General features: G+C 32.9%; 3 protein-coding genes across 5 annotated transcripts; 1 reads left to right on the top strand and 2 right to left on the bottom strand.

Annotated features, from left to right (window-relative positions):
• Nucleotides 1-1,290: 1,290 nt before the first annotated feature.
• Nucleotides 1,291-5,060, bottom strand: LOC148193144 (PHD finger protein ALFIN-LIKE 1-like). Of its 3 annotated transcripts, none has more exons than XM_088098673.1 (5): nucleotides 4,931-5,060; nucleotides 4,794-4,833; nucleotides 4,092-4,314; nucleotides 1,887-2,007; nucleotides 1,291-1,733 (listed from the first exon to the last, which is right to left on the bottom strand). In XM_088098673.1, the coding sequence occupies exons 2-5, from the start codon at nucleotides 4,825-4,827 to the stop codon at nucleotides 1,461-1,463; spliced, it is 651 nt and encodes a 216-aa protein (XP_087954799.1). In that variant the 5' UTR covers nucleotides 4,828-4,833; nucleotides 4,931-5,060; the 3' UTR covers nucleotides 1,291-1,460. The 3 variants fall into 3 exon arrangements, with proteins under 3 accessions (XP_087954799.1, XP_087954797.1, XP_087954798.1); XM_088098671.1 differs by having other exon boundaries at nucleotides 4,801-4,833; XM_088098672.1 differs by having other exon boundaries at nucleotides 1,899-2,007; nucleotides 4,801-4,833.
• A 6,718-nt stretch (nucleotides 5,061-11,778) lies between these two features.
• Nucleotides 11,779-15,010, top strand: LOC124841634 (short-chain dehydrogenase/reductase 2-like). The gene is made up of 4 exons (XM_088098146.1): nucleotides 11,779-12,011; nucleotides 12,774-13,032; nucleotides 13,520-13,714; nucleotides 14,209-15,010. Exons 1-4 carry the CDS (start codon nucleotides 11,920-11,922, stop codon nucleotides 14,602-14,604), a joined length of 942 nt encoding a protein of 313 aa, XP_087954272.1. The 5' UTR covers nucleotides 11,779-11,919; the 3' UTR covers nucleotides 14,605-15,010.
• Nucleotides 15,011-16,305: 1,295 nt separating this feature from the next.
• On the bottom strand, nucleotides 16,306-20,115 carry LOC124841633 (nudix hydrolase 25). The gene is made up of 6 exons (XM_047317937.2): nucleotides 19,822-20,115; nucleotides 18,984-19,034; nucleotides 17,941-18,033; nucleotides 17,579-17,673; nucleotides 16,650-16,761; nucleotides 16,306-16,571 (listed from the first exon to the last, which is right to left on the bottom strand). Exons 1-6 carry the CDS (start codon nucleotides 19,885-19,887, stop codon nucleotides 16,467-16,469), a joined length of 522 nt encoding a protein of 173 aa, XP_047173893.1. The 5' UTR covers nucleotides 19,888-20,115; the 3' UTR covers nucleotides 16,306-16,466.
• Nucleotides 20,116-21,953: the final 1,838 nt, after the last annotated feature.

Below are 21,953 nucleotides of genomic sequence, written 5' to 3'. Positions count from 1 at the left end.
TTAACTTAAGAAAAACTGACTTTTGGTACCATCACGAAATAGTGAAAAATTAAAAATTTATTTCATTATTGAGAAAATAATTAGAATCATGTGGAAAATAATAATTAAGTCAATATACAAGTACCAGTTATTGTGTATTATCTTGTATTATTTTTTGTTAGCTTACCCTTACATATTATGGTTGTGGTTTTCGCTGATCGTTTGATATTGTTGGTGTTGTGTAGATGAGGTTACGCGTGGGAAAATAATATGAGAATTTTCGACATGTTCAGATTTTTTTTAACATCTTATTCAGATATTCATCCCCAATCCATAAAGTCAACCACATTCACGTCACATAAAAAATACATTACCACAAACACTCATGGTTTATCCCTCATACCCTACCATACCACCTGGTCATAAAAATTGGTACTTGAACCATCCTCTTCTCTCATCGCACGACCGAAGAGGACCTATTTCCTGCATCGCATAGCCAAAAGATTCATTGCCGCATTTACTAGATACGGCAAATCGAACCCACAACATCATGTCTTAACCTCACACAGATACAACAACCGACACACAATACAATTATGTCCAAACATCACACAACCAACTACATAACTCGACAAAGAAACAAAATAACACGACCAACAACACCTACGACTCAACAATCATAACAAACGGCTCGACCAAACACACACAACTCGATAATCGACCAAGCACAATAATAGCATGACATCATACAAAATCAACACGACAACAAACCCAAACAACATATGATCGAATCCGTTTTGGGAACTAAACAGAGATCCATGAAGGAAACATCAACTTAAACTAAAACTAAGAGATTGAAAAAAGAAGACTTTCCAACTTATTCTTGCTTACCCTTAAGCCTTGTTTCTTTAAATTATTTTATTTTATCCAAAGTTTAGATGAAGCAAAGCCAATTTATCATATATCTAAGTTTAATTGATTTGCTCCGCCGAAAAGTCGTAATCATAAAACCATCTTTTATAATGGTATATATGAAAAGTAAATTTAAATACAATTCAAATTTCTTGGAATAAACATGTAGCGTCCAATGCACATTATTACATATAAAGAAACAAGTAATTTCTCCAAAATTACGTTTCTGAATTATATCCAATTTAGTTTTAACTTACAAAAGAAGTGTATTCACTTTTTCTTCTCATTGTCGTTACAACTTTCTCTCGTTTTCCCTAAATTCTCCATTCCTTTAATCTTTGAGTATTCCTCGTCAAGCAACATAACTAAAGTTTGATTAGAAGAAAATGTACTGTGATAAAAGTTGAAAACGGCCGCCTTTTACTTCGTGAAACACCATTGAAATAAAACAAAATTACAATGTGTAAATTGAAGCAAATATCATCATCTAATTATCGGATTGAAATTAGTCATATACTCTATCTTCTATATACTAAATGAACCTCTACAAGTGAAGTAACTGTATTGCACTATCTTGTGATCTTGTCAGCCATGAAACAAGATTCACCTGGGTCACTTATTCCCATTTCATTGCCTTCAGTCGTTGATCTGCTCCTCCTCAAGCAGCATGATGGACATTTATAGCGCTTTAGGGTGTCAGCCTTTGCAGGGTTAATCATAACGCACCTCCCATGGTACCACCACTCACATATATCACACCCGATCCAAAGTTCATCTCCATTGTATTTTCCACCACAGCTTCCACAAAATATTTTAATAGGCTCACCTTTCATCGTGGCTCCCTGTGATTTTGTTTGTCAAAACAAAACAAAACCTTTCATCACATTCATATGCTTATTTTCATTATCACTATGGAACTTTACCATTACAGAACCAATACCTAACCAGCCAAAAGAAACAATAATCACTAGAAAAAAAGAAAGGAAATCACTAACATCGATGCTTACATCAGATTTGCTTCCGCTATCCATTGTCAGCTTCTCCTTAATTGGTTTATTGCCAGTAGCAACTTGAAAAACAGTGGAAAGAGCATTGATCAAACCAAATAGGCGTTTTCTGCCATAAAAAGTCCAGGAAAACATCAATAAACTATATGACAAATTACAGGAGACAGTAAGAAAAAATGTTACAATAAAGAAATCCAACACAAATCTTATATGTCGACTTCTTTTCCAATTGGCAATTGTAGAATGTTCTAGTTAAAGGAAAAACCTATAGTTGCTAATCCAAGATGCTAAAGCTAAAATCTCACTAGGATATAACACAAACCCAAATCTCACTAGAATATGTCAAAACACAAATCTTACTAAGATAAGCTATAACCGGAGAAATGGTATGTTCAACAAACACAATCTCACTAAGATAAGCTATAACCCATGGCTCTGATACCATTTTAAGAAATGAACTTTAAGCTTAATTCAACTCCACAAAATTGGCTTATAAGGTGAGGTTGACATATATACTTCAAATTGGCCCTATCTAGTCGATGTGGGACTTTCAACACACTACCCTCATACCAAGGTATATACATATTGTGTATGGGACTAGACATTAATAGGTGGTCTGATAGTGGCCCAATAGCGGGTGTAATGATATGTTCAACAAACACAAATCTTGCTAGGATAGGCTTTAACCCATGACTCTAATACTATGTTAAATATAGTAAAAATTATGTATGAGATTAATCTCCCTTGTGTTAAATATACACATAGGGTACTCTATTTATAATAGATGAAATATAGGCTAAGTCTAAACTACAAATAAGAAATAATAACAAACTAAATAAAGATAAAAGATGAAGTTAAGATAAAGATAATATATCTAACAATATTAAAGCCAAAGTCACAAGTTTGATTACCAATGGAGAAATTATTTAGGAAACGATTTTGTAAATTATATCAATTACACTGTAGAATAGTCTAGATGAGTTAAGTTACAATCAAAAATTTCAATTCCTAGTAAGACACTTGCTGAAGAGGAGATTGTTAGAAGGAACATCAATTATCTCATAATGTAGGCCAAGTAGACTAGGTCCTAATCTAATTGTGACACTTGGATTACTATACCTTTAGGTAAAAGAGTTGTGTCATGACTATCAATTATAGTTTTTTGCCTAGTAGTGAGTACTTGATCCACCAATCGGTACCAGAGCAAAGGTCATGAGTTCAATTTCCAATAAGACAATTGTTTAGAGGGAGATTATTACACAAGTTATAATCGACGAGTTTTATTCCTATATGCACAATTGCTAAGAGGGAGATGGCTGCAAGGTGCATCCATAGTTCCATAGCATAGGCTAGGTAGGTTGTAAGTTTTAACCTAGTCATAAACACTCCATCCAATAATCCCATAATCCCAACCGTGTTATAATAGTACAGTAGTTTGCAAAGCAGCTACAGTATCCCAAATAACATTGCCAATCACCCAATATATCAAAGATAGAAGAGTTAACATATCTAATTTATGTGGCACACTTGCGAATGCTCGATAATTAAAAGTATTCAAGATTCAAGAAATGCATAACTAACAACCACCACCATAGTTATTGTTACTAAGCAAAAATAATACACAAAAACTTAATTGAAACACAAGAAATTCTCACTTAACTGAGTACAAGTAACAGCCTAGATACTGAAAACAGAGTCATCCATATTCACAACCCGTCAATAAGATAAGACGCATAAAATAGCAAAGATCCTGCCACACCACAGAAAATGGAAAGCATGACAAAAGATGGATTGGCAAAAGACCCAAATAGCATCTAGTCAGTATAATAGGGATGTTGCATTTGATTTAAGGTTTTTTATGCAATCTAAATGCCCACTTTGCCTATACATCTTTTCTAGAGACCATCGAGCATAATCCTTGTTAAGAATTACAGCAAAATAAGGAACTCCCATATAATAGTAACCCAAAACAAAACCAAATTAATCTAGGGCTGAAAGCAATCTCCATGGTCTGAAACATACACAATTTCTTGACTCTTTAACATAATGTTTTAGATGAGGGTCCGGCAAAAACTCCAGTTATAACCAAAACTTCTACATTAAACAAGGTGCAAATGGACGTCTCTGATAAAAATACACAGCCACAGTGAACTGGGATTATTACATATGCATCTCTTCAATGTTAGATCATACCTTTCGTTGTGGTTAAGCCGAGTTCCAAGGTAAAAGGCCACTGCAAGCAGCCATGAATCACTATGCACAGCAACCAGAGAAAGCCAGTCCTTGCGGCTCAGGTCGTCCCTGGCAAAATTGATTCCAAGAGCTGGCTCAGGGAGCTCCGGTGGAACTTCCTCCGATGGAAGAGCTACCTCCCAGGCCCCGTTTGGATGTCCATAGAGGCACAAGTTATCCTTCCCTTAAGGAAACACAATGGAAACTTCAAAGTTAATGGAAGAACACACCACATTATTCAATAATTACAAAACCACATATATTAACAATCTCAATCTAACTGAAAATTAAAACCAGAAAAATGAACATCGATGTTACCCTCTGCTACCAGACCCAAATGCCACACAGCAAACTCAGTACTATTATTTGACTTTCTTACGCTAACTAAACAGCACATGAACCATGCAAAAGCTCACCTTTTCCCCATTACTATCTACCCATTTAGTTTCTTTCTCAATCTGTGTCATAAAAACTCTACCTTGTTCACTCCAACAAGCATGCAGAACAATTCGCACACCCCACAGTTTGTTTTTTCAACAAATTCGCAAAACATAACGAAATACCAACAAAAAAACAAAAACAAACAAATACAATATCCAATTTTCTTTTTTGAGGTAACAGAAACCAGAGTACAAAATTAAAGGCGAAAGGATCAGAAAATACCCTTTACCTGGATCACAGAGTCCGTAAAATTCATCAACGTCTAAGAAAAGAAAAAAGGCAAGGGTGAAAAAAGAAAAGAGAGAACGAAAAAAAAGAAAAAGAAAAAGAAAGCGGCATTGGAAAGAGAAGAGTAGTACCGCGAGTGAGTGCGCGAATAATAGCGTTTCTTCGGGCTCTAAAATCCTTGAAGATTTCTTCAACTGTGCGGGGCTTGGAAGCCATGCAGCTGGAGGGTAGGGATCAAAACAGCGTTAAGAGAATGAAAACAAAAATACAGAGCAGAAGAATGTGTATTAATCTATTATAATTGAGATATGATTTAACTTAATTTTATATTATATTTTGTTATTATTATTGAAAATAAATTAAAATTCCATTTAATTCTCTTTTACTCATGTTATTAATTTGAAATATTATCGACGTAAATAGATAATGATACTTTGATAATATTTTTTTAATAATATTTTAACATCTAAATTATTATATAATTAATTTAAAATTATTTTAAATAATCAATAATAATAATTATAAACACGAATGATAAAATCATACTTATTATTCATTATAGATATATGTTAAAAACACATATGCTAAAAACACGGTGTTTTATCTTTATACATTTCAAATATGATTCAATATTTAAGGACTTCAATTTGACTTACCGATTTAATTTAAATTTAAATAATAACAAAATTATAATGTAAGAAAATAGTTGCAATAAAAAATTATGAATCTTAAAAAAAGCAATTACACCTAATAAATTGTGCCAAAGATGGTTTGACAAGCAACAGGTATATAATATTAACAGGAAATAAATTAGAGTAATTTAAAAAAGAGGGTGTTATAAGTAAATTCCCGAATTCAAAATTAGTTTCAAATAATGTGGGGTTGAAATAATAAAATAGATTTGTCACTTTAAAATTAGATTCAAGTAATATATGTCAAATTTTTGGATAATTGTAGTTATCCAGGTTTCCAGAGTAATGGTGCGGATTACATTAAGATATGTACGACATACTTAGGTACAAATAATGAGTCAATTAGAATTTTTTCACTGGAGATAAATTATTGGAAAAATAAACATTAAACACGATAAAATAACATGAAACAAACTACTTGGTATCTATTTAATTTGATAAAATTTTTATTTAAGTTTCAATTTTCTTTTAAATAATTCAATTGGATTTTTTTTCTATTATATTATATTGTTTTTGTATATGTCATGACAGTTAATAATATTTTTAATATTTTGTTTCTAATTAAATTTTTTTGTTACGTATTATATTATGATCGTACCTTCTCAAAAAGAAATCTAGGTGTTACTATTACGTGTTAGTGTTAATATCACGTAATAATATCTCGTATTTAATTGAGTTTCAAATTTTTTTAGAATGAAGAAATGTTGTTGATGAGTGTATATTTATATTGTCATTTAGTTTTTAATATTGGATTCTTAATTAATATTTGTATTTTAACTAAGATTTGTTAAAATTGGGTTTATTTAGCATGAGATACAAAAACATGTTAAAAATGACTTTTTAATTGTATAAATGTTCTTTGGATATTTTGAGGTGCGTTAGTGGACCTGCATCTAAGTTGAGCTCATTGAGGTGTGAAAATAAAGTGGATAAAGTGTCATGGTGTCACGCCCCATTAATTATTCTGCTTAGTCACCTCTCTGCTTCCATTAATGCACCGTGACACGCACACCCCTTCATTAAAACGCACTTACTCACACTGCATGCAGACTGCCAAGTGTCAATTTGGAACATTCTAAAACGGTAGTGGAATCCAAGTGGCAGCAGACGAATGGACGTTTGTCCTACGTGGGAAGAGAAATTATTTTCTCTGAAAAACTCTTCCCATTCTTCTGCACACTTAATCTTCTTCCTCAAACTCTTGCTTTCCAAATTCTCTACCTTCTCTCTAGAGACCTTTCTTCTTCTCTCTTCTGTAACTCACCATTCTGCACTCCGATCACGTTTCAGAGCCGTGAGGACGATCACTGCACCAAGAGCTCCAGATTGAACCGAACAACTTACAGTTCTGGTAAGTTTTATTTGGACGCTCGTTTCTGGAAGTTCCTGCAAACCATATTCCGTTGCATGAAATGGTGTGGACTAAGTCCTTTCATTTTCTTTGGTTAGTTTAGTTGGAAAGCTTAAGTGAAACGTTGAGAGAGTCTCGGTTAGACGAATCAAGATCCACTCATTTTAGGACGTTCACTACAATCCGGGTAAGGGAAGCTTATTAGATTTAATTCATGTGATGTCTGTACTGCATGCGCGTTAGGTGATGCTTGAAAATATGATTTCTGATATTTGACTTTTGAGTATATGAATATGATTCTGAGATGATATATGAAAGTGTGGCATGTATGTACTGGGAATTATATGCTTGTGTGTATGAATGTTCTGTAAATTTGTATGCAGTATGATTTTGATATTTGATGTAGGTATATGATTTTGATTCAAAGCTTGAGAAGTATAGAATATATACTGTGATATGATTAATTGAATGAATGTAAGTTATACTGGAAAAATGAGTTACTGGAAGAGAAAATTTTAATATGAGAAGTATATGAAAATGAACGTTCGTTATCGATACGGTCATTGACCGTACGGTATTCATAGTACAAATTCTTTGAAGTAGTCGTACCCTTTCATTTGGAAAGGATTCCCTTTTTGAGGACGAACGCCCTCTTATATAGCTTTATGTTGTGCTTTCGGCCAGACGTAAACATCATGAGTGTTGTGTAGGAATTGAGAAGCCTGATAATATCCCTTTGAACTCTTAGTCAAATTATTAAAACAGAGACTTTAAATATCCCATCTTATATAAATCCCAATTTTATATGAATTTGAATTCAGCTAAGAGCCTCGACCTAAAAACGTACGTCCTAAGTTTCGCTCGGTCTTAGACCGAACGCTCGTCCTAAAAGTGTAAATGATAAGTAGCACTCGGTCTGATACCGAACACTCGTCCAAATGTGTATGTGGTAAAGAACGCTCGGTCCTATACCTAACGTTCGTTCCTTCTGTACTTATCAACAAGCGGTAATAGCGTTCGTCCTGAATTGAAATAGCATTCGTCCATAAATTTAAATAGCGTTCGTCCAATCATCCTAGTAACGTTCGTCCAAGATTTCAGTGACGTTCGTCCAAAAGTTTCATTTTAACGCTCGGTCATTGACTGGCGGTTGATTCTTGAATTAAATCGTGTTCGGATTCTTTATCTAAACAATTTGTGATATATCTATCCATTTGATTCGTTCCAGAGTTATTGAATTTAAATTATTCTAAGTATTATTCGGGTCGTACTAAAGTCATTTCATTTAACTGATTCAAAGGAGTCTTTCTCGGTCTCGCCCTCGACGTTCGTCCTCGTTATGAAGGGGAGTGAACGTTCGTTCTTTTATGCAAGTGGAACATAGAATGAAAATGTATTTAAGAGGAAGAATTAAGATGTGCGAACACTATAAGAGTTGAAATTGTGATTATGGTTTTTGAACGAGCGTTCCAGGGAGGAACGACTCTTGAATGGAAATTGAGATTTGTAAGTATGAACGTGGTAAGCTTAGATGGTGGTTCATCCTGATATTCCGTGAGTGCTCGTTCTCAAGTAGAGAGGAGTATGTCATGCGTGGGAATGGCAGGAGGTCTAGTCCATAACTGTAACTTGGACAGAACAGACTAACCTCAGGTGGCTACTGATGAGCATTCCAGTTACCCCACCTGAGTGCACGGACGCCTTAGCTACACAGGATTCATACAGTCCGGACGGTCGGTCTAGTAGCAGGATTTTGGATGAAACTTATGTATGAATTGAATGTATATGTTGTGAATGTACTTTCTGAATTTGATAAGTATGACATATCTGTTTGACTTGAATTAAATTCAATAAGCTTACCCTTGCATTTTCCATTGTGTTGTCTGTATATGTATATCCGTCATGTCCTTGCAATGATCATCCGTGTGGATGTAAGCAGATGGAGATGCTTCTCTGGAGCAAGCGCTTGAAGAAGAAATCCTGGTTGAAGAAAATCTAGTAGACGTGGAAGTGAAGGCCGAACAGTAAAGGCGTTCGGTTTTAGTTAGCTTAGTTAGTAGAGCGAGTGGCTGTGAGCGAGCGCTTTTTTACTGGTTGTAAATAGTTGGACGTTCGGTCATTGTTTTGTAAACCGTTCGTCCTCACTCTTTTGTAAGCGCTCGTTATTTTGTGTGTATATGTAAGGCCGTTCGGCCATTTTTTTGCACACTGTTCTATTTTAATTGTAAAACTGTTTTATCATATTAATACATGTTAATATTCTATTATATAGTTGCTGACTGTATAATTTTGGGATGTTACACATGGCATCTTAAAAGATAAATCCAAGAACATAAGACCCTTGGAAAATGAGGTAATTAGGGAATAATGTGAGACTTGAATATTATTGTTTGGTAATTGGTATTTAGATGTTTTCTAGAATTATAATTATTATTTTTATTATTTAATGTTATTATTGATTAAATGAAATACATTATTGGTATGTTGTTATTTGGATTATTTGTGTGGCTTGTATTTTGGGCTCAAGGACAAAAGAGTCATTTTATCGTCATTAAATGGTGCAAAAATTAAATTATGGGGGTGTAGAAGGAAAATGAATAAAAATAAAATATGAAACAAAATAGAAAGATTATGTGAATCTTTGATATATTTTGGTGTGTTTAACGTGTGAATCTTTGATATTTTAAATAATTGATAAGATTATGTGAATCTTTGAAATAAGGGGAGTTAACTCTGCTTTGTTTTGTTTGATGTGTTTAACGTGTGATACCTATGAGTGATTGAATGAGTATGTGGTGTTGTGATGAACGTATTTCTGCTTCTTTGAAGGTTTCAGCTAGGCTTTATTTGGGTCTTGTTTAATTTTCATTGGGTTCTCTAATGAATGATTTCTTAAGCCATATATGGTAGATGTATGGTAAAGTGTATCGGCCCGGTGAAGCTTTTTAAGACAATGGTGGGAGGTGAGACTCGACTTTGTAGTTGTATGTGAGTAATCTGGTGGTGATTCAATATATAGTGAATGATTTTAAACAAATTAGAGTATGAGTTGGTGAATGACCGAGTAAGTCTGAGTGTGAATTAGTTACTTTGACAAAAAAAATTGTGAGTATATGCTAGTAACTTGGGATTCTCATAGTGCGGTTGTTAATGATTTGATGTGATGACATATGAAAATGTTTATAGGTGTATGAATATATGTATTATTCGGAGATCTTATTCTAAGTAGATGTCTAATACTTATGTATGTTTGTATGACTTATTTTGTTAGTTCATCCTTGCATGTTATGGTTGTAGTTTCTACCTGTGATGATTGTACTTGTATGATAGTATATGTTGTTACAGGTGTAACTAAAGCGAAGTTGAGTGGCGAGATACGAGGAAGAACTATGGGGTTATGATTTCAATGTTAATAGTTTTATAATGAGAATCTATGAACACTTTATAATTACATTTGATTTATGAAGTTTTCTAAATTCAGTTAAAATAAATAGAATTTTTTATTTAATTTGTATTCCGTAATGGTATGAGAGCTATGTTTTCAAAAGTTTTTGTAAACCAGTAACATCCCGAGATTTGGCGCGTTACAGAATTGGTGTTAGGAATAATAGCTTGATTGAGAAGCGAAAGATATTAGACAGATTAGAAAGAGAACGATTTAGGCTTGGAAATCCTAGACAACTTCTAGAGATGGACTTAGTATTTAGACACTACCTATACAAATGTCTTGTAGATGATTTTTCTTAGACGATGCAATATATGACGTCCTACAGATTGCACGTCCTAGACGTTTGACTCTCTAGACGTTATATGAACACATTAACATATGTTGAATCAAATTCATTCAACAATTCTTATACCAATAAAGGTGATTATACGATAAAGTTTATCTTCAACTAATGACTTAGTGAAGATGTCATCAAGCTATGCTATAAGGGAAGCGAGAGCTTCAAGCTGGAAGGCTACTGCGATATCGATTATGTTGGAGATAAAGTTGAGTGTAAAAATACAAATGGAGGCTGCCACTTCATTGGAAGAAACCTAGTATTGTGGCTGAGCAAGAAATAGAATATGATTGCATTATCAACAATAGAAAGTTGAATGCATATTAGTCGTCCACTACTGCTTACAACTCTTGGATCAAGAATCACCTAGAAGATTACAACTATTTTGAAGGTAAAATTCTTATTTACTGTGATAATAATGTTTTAATTAGTTTATCTAAAAATTCTATATTGCATTCACGCACAAAGTAGATTGAGATCAAACATCATTTCATACGTGACCATGTTAGCAATAATACTATGAATTTACAATATGTAAACACAAAATAAAAATTTAAATTTAGGTTAAAAAACAAAAATATATATTCAAAACAATTCAACCAAAACTCCCAACATTGTTACCGAATAAAGTTACCTTTTTTTTAAGTTACACAACAAAATCTTACAAAATCTTAAATTGACTTTTTAAAACTTCTTTAGAAATTAGTTTACAAAATATATTTAAAAATGTTTATAACTAGTTAGTAGTAGTATTTTTCTATAAAATTAATAGTATAAAAACATTTTCATTATAAAGTTAAATATTTACTATTTATTATCTTAAAATTAATTAGCTTTAATTATTAATTTGTGCATAATAATACAATTTATTTATTTAATTCTTATATTTAAAATAATGATTTTAACATTTACACAAATTTTTTAGAAGACAAAGCTATCATATCGTGCTATAAATATAATTGGTATTATTTTTGTCGAACATAACGTTTAATATCAATAATATGTGAATCATTTAATAAAATACATTTCATGAAAAAGAAACTTCGAATTTAATTAAAAAAATAGTCCAAGTATACCTATAATAAAGTATTCATAGAAATTAAAAGATATATATTGTAACTAAAAGAACCAAACCACGCAGTAATTAAACAAAATTAGTTAATTCAAGCAAATTCTAAATCAAACTATCTTCATTCTCCCTTCATGCTCCACCACCTGACGATGTTCGAATTGGAGACAGCTACTGAATAGTCGCAATAGCCCCAGAGAGAGAGAGAGAGAGGGAGAGAGAAATGGGGAACAAAGAAAAAGCTAAGGAACGAAGAGAAAAGCGATTGCAAGAGATACGCTTTCAGATGACCGTTCCCTATTCTGATAATCAAAGGTTAATATTTCCTTTTCTTTTTCCTTGTTTTTCATTTTTTAGTTTATTATTTTGCAATTCCCTTTCTCTTTTTTTGTTTTCGATTTTGAAGCCCACAAATTTAGTAGCAACGCCAGCTGACTTACGCTACTAGCTGACTTAATCTCTGCAAAAACAACCAGTTTTGTTGTTAGTTTTGAAAAATGTTACACTGAGCTCTATAAGGAAATTTGTTGCTCTTACAGAAAAAAAAGAAAAGATAGTTTGTATAATTTCAGGAAATCTCTACTCTAATGTGGTTTATGTAATTTACTCTGCTCTTTATTTTTTGGTGGTATAACTAGTCAATCCCACTAAATGGGGGCTGAACATGCACTAATTAGTGTATTTCACTGATTAATAAAATCGGTGTTAGAAAAAATGTGTTGATAGTGTTCCTGGGCAATAGTTACGAATACAAAAGTTGATTTTTTTTTTCAATGTTTTGGTGCATGCCATGTCTAGATGACCTTTGAACTGACCCCTTCATCCATATCTTCATTTTTCATGCACCTTCAGGCCAGTGAGGAGAAAAACTGGTGTTGAGCTTCAAGTGCAGGTCCAAATGTTAGATAAACGAACCTAGTCAGAGAGTATTGCCACTTGGCTAGTATTTAACCCTCAGCATGTGTTTTTCCCGACAAATTGTTGTTTCAGCATTTAAACTTCGTAGTTTATGGAATTACAGATATTCTTCTGATCTCCATAGCTTGTTCTAATTGTTGTTGATTTGAGGGTTCATAGGTGGTGGTCCAAGGAAACCGTTGCAGTTGTAACTGGTGGAAATAGAGGAATTGGGTTTGAGATTTGTAGACAACTTGCCGTTCATGGATTGACTGTTATACTGACCTCAAGAGACTCTAGTGCTGGTGTTGAATCGATTAAATCTTTGGAAGAAGGCGGCCTTTGTGTGGTTTATCATCAACTTGACGTAGTGGATCATTCATCCATCAACCAATTTGTGGAGTGGTTGCGGGAAAATTATGGTGGTTTAGATATTCTGGTCAGTTTCTCTAGCATGTGCTTTCAATATAGTAGGTCTGATTTTAACTAAATCATCATGTTTTGTTGGGATCTATCCAGCTGTTGCACCTCTTTTGATTTTTTTGATCTACAAATGTTAATTGTTAGTTTTTGTTAGTGGAGAGAGTTGATCACAACCTCTCCCACCCTCTCTTCCAAATCCTTCAAATCAACCTTATATCTCCCAAATGTTAGTGGGGAGTTGAATGCATAACCCTCCCACCCTCCTTTCCAACTTTTACCACTAGACCTACCTTATAGTTCCATTGCATCTCTTTTGATGATAACTTCATGCACTTCTCTTTACTGTTATATTATCAAATTATTTTTGTGTCAGATTTTGTTTGTTGTGGATCTAAATATGCAAAACATGGAACTAAACACAATAAGATGGTTAAATTTTTACACGCGGAATGTGGTTTAACTCATTCTTATTTATGCTTCTAAACAATATCATTGACCTGTAGGTAAACAACGCAGGTGTTAATTTTAATCTTGGGTCTGATAACTCAGTTGAAAATGCTCATAAGGTTATTGAAACAAATTATTACGGCATCAAGAAAATGATTGAAGCTACTCTTCCATTGATGAAGCCATCCCTTGTCGGTGCTCGCATTGTAAATGTAAGCTCACGTCTTGGTCGACTAAATGGAAGACGGAATGTAAGTGAAGCTCTTTATTTATACTGTTTGCTAAAATAGGATTTATTGATCTTTTGATTCTTTCCCTTTCGAATACTCTCGTGTCTTCTTCTTTTGGTTAAAAACTTCCCATAATTTTCACTCATAAATGTTCATGTTCTGAAATACAAAATGCAGAATATTTTCCTTCGGGAATACTGACAAGATTGCTTGCTGACATAAATTGCTTAATTGTTGTTTAAGTTGTTGGTTACAGTAGGTGAAGTGTGAATTGCATGTCTTGGATAAAAATTCCTGTGATCAGACCCATACATCATTCCGTAATAAAATGAAAAATTCTTTGAATTGCTGGAATCCCTGTTGTAATCTGTAGTGATGTATTTGTAAACAACTTATTTAAAAACACAGTTTGTGGTAAAGTATTTCTCTTTTTATCTCTGAAGTTGTACTGGACCAAAACGCCCTGTATGACTACTGCTAGATATAAATTTGATAACTTTTTGTTTGTGTGACAGAGAATCAGTAATGTAGCCTTAAGGGAGGAACTGAGTGATGTGGAATCCCTAACAGATGAGCTCATTGACAGGACTGTAGCTACTTTTCTACAACAAGTTGAGGATGGAACATGGACTACAAGTGGGTGGCCTCAAGTGTATACTGATTACTCAGTGTCCAAACTTGCTGTTAATGCCTATACAAGGCTTATGGCAAGGAAGCTTTCTGAGAGACCAGAAGGTCAAAAGATTTATATTAACTGCTACTGCCCAGGTTGGGTGAAAACAGCTCTTACAGGTTATGCAGGGAATAACACTGTTGAGGAAGGGGCTGATACTGGAGTGTGGCTTGCCCTTCTTTCGGTCCAAACATTCATGGGAAAGTTTTGTGCTGAGAGACGGGAAATTAACTTTTAAGCTGTTGCTTCTTGGGATCACAAGAATTTAAGCCCCTACCTACTACACTGACTTTTGGAAAATTTCAAAGGAATAGAAACGTGGAATTTTTCTGTTGGCATTTGACAAATTCTTCTTTGGTGTGGGTCACTTTTCGTCTTCCGATACACGTGAAAACTTTCCTACTATTCATTCTTCAAACGTGCTTTACTGTGAGGCAGACATCACGTGAAGCAGAGCTCACTATTCAGTTTGTGCATCATAACGTATAACTTTAGTTGATAACTTTTTTTTGGGGGGTTAATTAAATTTAGTTTTAGTATGCAGAATATAGGGTAGAGGATGGCAACCAGCCAGTAGGGGTGGTAATTATCTGCAATTAAAATTTCCCGCAGATTTTTATATGGTCATGATTATTTTTTACTTCTATTTTATAATTTTAAATAAAATTATTTAAGAACAATTATTTAAATATAAAAGTTTGATAAAAAAAATGTTTTTAAAATATAATTCAAAAGAAATTACACAATAAAATATTAATATAAATGATCTTTTTAAAATAAACCTTTTACCCTCACTTGTTCTTCTATTTAGAGGGATGGTTGGTGGGCTTTTCACTGGTGAGGCATTAACAAAGGTCAATTTCGCTTTAACCTTGTTTCATATTATGCACTTATAGCTAATCATAGTCCTAATTAGTGTTTTTCTTAGGCACATAGAAAGGGGTAGATTCGGCTAATTTCCTTTAAGTCGAAATTTCACCAACCGAGGGGAATGCGCAAAAGAAAGTAGAATTTAGATTCTTTGTTGAATTTTTTCTGTTGTACCTTCAAAATACATTGATGGGCACCAATTTTAATGTTTTAAAATATATTTAAAAGATTTTTAAAGTACCAACATAGTGTATTTTGAATGCTTTGCACTCAAGTAGAATATGGACTCAAGTATGGAAGTGTGAAGAAAATTGCCATAATTGATTCCATCACATGTCGGATGCAAAGGATCCAATTGGTTCATTCTAAATTCAGAACATTATCTACTTTAACCTGCAAATTTGGTAGACCATATTTTTACTATAAAGTACTTGGTAGCCCGCTATAAAATCCAAAGGCATTATAGGGTTCAGGATTTGAAAGCTTAAAAGTTCAAAAGATTGTGATACTAACTCGTTGGCTTGCTATGGAACCAACAAGTGCAATGTGTTTTTCACTCTTTTTAAGAATGATAGGACTCCCTTAAGCTTATGAAGTTAGATACAATCGGCTTGACCACAACAGTTTTGGTGCAGTTGGTTTTACCATAACTCGTTGGCTTTCTTCCTGAATGAACTACCCAGTTGACCTTTTTGTAATTAGATTGATTTGGAGAGAAGATCCAAAATCCAAAAATGTTAAAGCAGAAAAACTCTCCTTAACATCTAAAATATAGACACTACACTCACCTGTTTGAGTGCTGAAATCAAATTTGAACCAGACTACCAAAACCAGTATCCTACACCTAAAGCGGAACATGAAATCAATCTAAACACCAAAACTAACCTAACCAGTACAAGTTTTTGCCATAACCAAATCTTACATTATTTAATGGAAAAATTATCGTAGAAGGTAGAAACTATTTCGCAGTGTCTCATAAAACCACTCATGATACTATTCTGCCGCACGATACTTCCTACTTTATTGAACAATTCTTCTATACACATTCACAATCCTCCTTGCAGCAAGGTTTAAAATAGAAGCATTTGCTCATAGCTTATTATTACAAGAAGGTAAGTACCTAATAGAAAGTTCTAACTATCGTCCCCCTTTACAAATAGCTGAGTGCTACCGAAACTCAGTGAAATTAGACAAGAAAATGGATTGAACTACAATGCACACTCATAACATTCACCACTTTGTTGATTTACATTTTCCAGATATTGCACTCCCTTGCAAGTAAGGCTTGAAGGTTCTTATAACCTCTTCGTAGGTTGGTCTCTTGTAGTCGACTGCCTGGAATCAGTAATCAGTAATTAGTTTTTCCAATAAATAAAATTATACCTATTTCAAATTTCACTTTTCCTAACTAACCTGCTCAATAACTTCTTCAGGGTCTGCCCATTTCCACTCGGCAAATTCAGGTTCTGCTTCCCCATTGGACAAGTTGACCTCACTATCATCTTTTGTTAATCTCATAAGAAACCTATCAAATGTTCGTAACCAATGTCAGAAAAAGCATAGTTTTGATAGGATATACACATTGAAACACTCAACTGAAGAACCAATAGAAAGTACTGGTTATTCTGACAGTACGATCATATAACTGGTGATTATTACAATTCTCATTCTCACCGCTGAGAAGTAAGTTTGGACCACTATCCATTTGTTAGTTATGCATATTTTAAAAAACCTTTTGGGAAAAGTGGATTATTATTCATATTTACATTGAAGTACACATTAAAAGGACACTAAACTTGAAACTCCAGATCAAAGATGCACAAAACACAAACACCACATTTGAATACAAAAAGGATTCCAATGTAATATCCATATACTAATAATACAGGTCTCTCTCACTCACACTCAGGATTTTCACTTTTGCCTTTTCAGTTTTCATTATGTTGATTGTTGAAGTTTGTTCCCTTTTCCAGTTGCTTACATCTTCTTCAGCTAAAAGGAAAAGAAAATATTGAGTTTTAAACTTCCACATATTGAATTCAGATTTTACATTATATAACTGCCTTTTTCATTTTATTTTACAAAGTCAAGTAGACCAACATCCATCCGTCCATCTTGCTTTCTATACTTCCAAGCTAATATTTTAGCACCTTGCATAATGTTTCATGTGTTCATAAACTCTATTCCAAATGTCTTAACCAGTGTTATGGACCAAACTGACTTAATTCCAGTGGTAAATTTTTTCAGTATAGAGATATGCTACCAAAGTTTTAGACACAGGTAATTTTTTCTGAAGTTAGCACTGAACTAATCACATGAAATAAGTAAAATAAAATACACACCACTTTTGTGCCTGTCCATGCCATTCACCTCCCCAAAGGCGATTGACTTTAGCCTTCACAGCAGGAGGGAAGTCATATGTCAACCATTTCTGAACCTGCAATGCACAAGCTAGGTCAATTGTATGAAAAGATTAAATCCACCCAGTTATCAAATGATGGGTGTTTAAATTGAATTGTTTAATGCTTACAGACATTGCTTTTGTTTGTTGTATTACAGAATGGTAAAACTGCATTAAACTCGATTAATTGAATGTTGTAAGATATCACTGATCTATACACAAAGCTTAGGTTATATATAAGGAAAAGAATTGCTGCTTTTGCAGAAAAAGCTAAATCCAAATGAGAAAAGGTTTTGCCCACACCTCAGCAATGATTTCAGCAGATACTATGCCAGTTTCTTCTCGAAGTTCCCTAATGGCAGCAGATTTGGGCTCCTCACCTTCTTCAATTCCCCCCTAAGAACCACAGAGACAGTCAATTATGTCTGAAAATTTTAATACCATAAAGAGATAAAAAATAATTTATTGATTACAAGCAGTAGAAAGGTCCTTCCTTAATAATCCTGCAAAGGTTAAAAAAAACTCAACAAAAAATCCACTCTTACATTGAGTTTGAATTCTGGTTCAAGGTGACAAAACCATCTATACATTATAACTGTAAAATTATTAGAGCAATTAATATTTTAACCTTATTGGGCTGGGTTTATACAGTAGAACATGGCATAATTATTAGTATTAGTCAGAAAATAGAATTAATAAGTCAAAGGACATCATATCAAACTAATATAAAAAATTCAGAAAACTATTAAGAGTCACCCTTTTCTTTTACTCCACTTTATCCTCCAAAATTATATAATTTCAGTAATAGTATAAATTCTTTCTCGCAGCAAGATTGTTCAGTATACTGTTTAGCCAAGATAAACCTAGATACATAAGGAGATTTTTGTATATCGAAAAATGAATGGTGAGTGGTAATAACAATGCATTTAAGTACTTTTTTTATGTAAGCAATATGGCAGCACATATAGAAAGATTCCTTATGGTAAAGATATATGCGAATGTGACTCAACAGTGTCATTGGCATTGTAAACATTACTATGTTGTCAACATCAACAGGAGAGAGACAGGGATGTTAATGAAAAGCACTAGCAAGCTCTCACCACTAAGGTAACAGTAATGATTGCTTGCAAAAGTACTCATCTACTAAAATGCCAGCATGACCAGACTAGTATATATGTGAAAAATAAAAACTACACCATACTATACAAAATAAACAAGGTTCTGCACTATACAATGCCTTCACATCAAAGATCTTTTTTCAAGTTATACAAATCACTTGAATTCATGTTAAGGAAAAAAAAAATGTTAGGCAAAGGTGTATATAATAGTTCATAACCTAAGCTCACCTGAGGCATTTGCCATGCTCCTGGGACATTCAACCTAGAAGCCACAAAAATCTGAAAAACAAAATTAAAACATGAATTCCCTTGTTTGCACAAACAACCATCACTTAACAAAATTGCTGCACACTATGTTGGAAAGGAAACAAAGTATTTTACTTTCGAAACACGTTCGTCTCCAACTCAGTGAACAAGCTAAAATCATACACAAACCCTGAACAAACCCAAAAAGGTACAATAAAAACCCACAAAAAAATCAAATCCAAGCTCTCAGTTCGCTAGCTCATTTTCAAAATGTTCATCATCCAAGGAAAGGGTTTGAATGAAAACAGAACAGAGCAAAGGATCTAAGTTCATCCAAGGAAGAACTCCATATTTTCAAATCTGGAAAACAATCTCCTTAAAAAATTTAAAGATAAAAACAGAGCAACAAGGGAGTGTTTTTCTAACATATTGATCCAACTTAAGTCCTACTTTATGGTCGGTGAATTCAAAAACATCAGAAAGAAAAAACATTTTGAAGAAAAAGCAAAAGTTTAACTCCATGTTCCAGCTTTTAAACAGCTAATAGAAATCTACAGAAAAAAAAAAAAGGAAACCCACATGAACATAACACAAATTTAAGATCAGAAACACACCACTGTGTCCCATAATTTAAAAACAATATTTTCTTCTTTTTCTGTAAAAAAGTTTTCTAGATAACCAAAGGTCATGACACTGATATCTAGAGACCGTAGAGGTCACCTAAAGAAGAGACTTTAACAACCAAAACAAACACACGGAATGCATTAATATTCCGTAAAAAAAAAGACACAAAAATGAAGAAAAGAACAGGGTTAGAAACCTGGTCATCGGAGTTGATGAGACAGACACCAACGTTGGGACGGTAACCTTGTGGAAGACCCTCCATGGCTTGGTGTTGGAAGGAAGAGAAGAGTAACTAACCTTTTGTATTTTATTTACTTTTGTTTGTGAGTGTGAGAGCGAGAATGAGGAGAAAGAGAATGAGGAGAGAGAGAGTGAGGAGAGAGAGAGTGAGGAGAGAGAGAAGTGAGGGTGATGGTGGTGTGCGTTGAGAAAATGGGAATGAAAAGAATAATGATAAGAAGTGAGAGAGTGGTATGAGAGAAGGGGAAAGTGGAGTTTGCGATTCTCACCAAATCTCCCATTTTATTATTCTCTTCTCTATGCTTCTTCCAATTATATCCTTTCTTCCTCTTCCACTTCTTCTAACCAACCAACACCTCCTCATTATTCATCTCAAAACCACACTTTTTTTTTCATGATTTCTTCGATTTCCTTTATCACATATAATTTTTTATATTCATTTTACACCACTTTTCTTACTTTTTATTTTCATTTTCAAAAAACTATAAAAATTCATTTTTTTAAGATTATTTTACCCTATCAAAACCAATGTCCATATGTGTTATGCTACTCTTACTCATTTACTATTTTATCATTTTTTCTTTCTCGTTTTAAAATATAACAATATAAATTAATTTTCATATTTTAAATTATATTAAAAAAGTAATATATATTAATAGAATGAAAGAATAATATCCGTATGTAAGAAAAATATTGTTGAAATGTAATCTAATAAAATTACTATATGAATGTAAAACCTAATATAAGGTATTAAAATATAGTTTTGAAGTCAAATGGAGTTTAAAAGGAATTTTACTTTATATATATATATATATATATATATATATATATATATATATATATATATATATATATATATATATATATATATATATGAACAAAAGAATGAAACATATTAGCACGACGTTTAATACAAATTAAAGTTTGTTTAAATATATCAACTTAAAATTGAAACATATTCTTTTATCTTAAAATTTTACTTTTTTACTGTATAAGTTACTTTTATGTGATTAACGTTGTCAACCTTATATGGTGAAATGAGGCTTTAGCATTTTGCATTTTTTGCTTTAAATTTGTGATGTGTATTTAAATTAATTTCAGGAGAATATTAGTTAGTATGTTTGTATAATTTTCTTATTAAAAAACTATTTTCTGTAACCAAATAAGTACTTATTCACCATTTTTAAATATTTAGGTAAATTTATCTAAAAAATAAGAACATACAAAATATAGAAATCACACTAATTAATTATATATCATTCCATAAACAAAATTATTATGAAAAATGAGAAATCACACTAAATCAACGTAAAAAAAAAACAGATAAAACAGTAGCTCACATAGCAGGTAAGACCTATGGAAGATAAGATTATTTACGTATTTACTTATATTTATGAAATAGCTTAAAAAATAAAAACATGAAAAGATTTAATACGATATTTTTTAATGAAAAAAAAAGTTGCAACAGAGATGAGAGATTATTTTAAGGGTGAGTTCAGGGGGATAAAATAAGGTTGGGTGCAGGTTATGGAAAGTGAGATGTGAAAAGAGGGCGCAAGATAGCAAAAGTGCGCGGATGGTGACGCAGTCAATGAGAAGAACACGCGGAGAGAGCACTAACGAACAAGGCAGGAAATAAAAAAGCAGTGGGACCACCACCGAAGGCGTTGACTTTAAGTGGATCAGATTATGGAAATGGATCGAAGCATCATTTCTTATTTTTTTTAACTTTTTTTTCCAACGCAGTACGATAAAGCAATAAAGGTTTATTAAGTAAGGTCCAAAGGAGGGAATATTAACAAAGTTCACCTTCATCTCTCGCGCGTAGCATGCACGTTATTATGTTACAAATTTTAGACAAAATTACTCAAACAATGTCATTTTACTTTTTCCAAATCCCACGTTGTTTTTAGAATTAACAAAATGTTTAGATTTAATACCTATTTTTATCTTTATATTCTTAATTTTTATTTAAAATGGTTTTTTAAGTTTTTTTTGACATTCAAAGTAGTTTCTTTTTCAGTAAAATTTGTTTAATTTAATCTTTCGCTCTAAATTGTTAACATCTACGTAAGAAAAACAGAATGA

This window comes from Vigna umbellata, chromosome 9, assembly GCF_029865625.1.
Source record: "Vigna umbellata cultivar VRB3 chromosome 9, Vumbellata_1.0, whole genome shotgun sequence".
NCBI classification, from domain to species: Eukaryota; Viridiplantae; Streptophyta; class Magnoliopsida; order Fabales; family Fabaceae; genus Vigna; species Vigna umbellata.
Note: the sequence above shows the minus strand (reverse complement) of the source record. Positions and strands in the feature narration are given on the sequence as shown.

Coding starts and splice junctions, on each gene's coding strand:
- LOC124841633 (XM_047317937.2), bottom strand. CDS start 19,887: ATGGAGGGTCTTCCACAAGGTTACCGTCCCAACGTTGGTGTCTGTCTC. Junction 18,034..18,983: donor GAGCATGGCAAATGCCTCAG/GTGAGCTTAGGT, acceptor TGTGGTTCTTAG/GGGGGAATTGAAGAAGGTGA. Junction 17,674..17,940: donor CTGCTGAAATCATTGCTGAG/GTGTGGGCAAAA, acceptor TGTGCATTGCAG/GTTCAGAAATGGTTGACATA.
- LOC124841634 (XM_088098146.1), top strand. CDS start 11,920: ATGGGGAACAAAGAAAAAGCTAAGGAACGAAGAGAAAAGCGATTGCAA. Junction 12,012..12,773: donor CCCTATTCTGATAATCAAAG/GTTAATATTTCC, acceptor GAGGGTTCATAG/GTGGTGGTCCAAGGAAACCG. Junction 13,033..13,519: donor ATGGTGGTTTAGATATTCTG/GTCAGTTTCTCT, acceptor ATTGACCTGTAG/GTAAACAACGCAGGTGTTAA.
- LOC148193144 (XM_088098671.1), bottom strand. CDS start 5,015: ATGGCTTCCAAGCCCCGCACAGTTGAAGAAATCTTCAAGGATTTTAGA. Junction 4,834..4,930: donor TATTCGCGCACTCACTCGCG/GTACTACTCTTC, acceptor TTCTTTTCTTAG/ACGTTGATGAATTTTACGGA. Junction 1,734..1,886: donor AATCTGATGTAAGCATCGAT/GTTAGTGATTTC, acceptor ACAAAATCACAG/GGAGCCACGATGAAAGGTGA.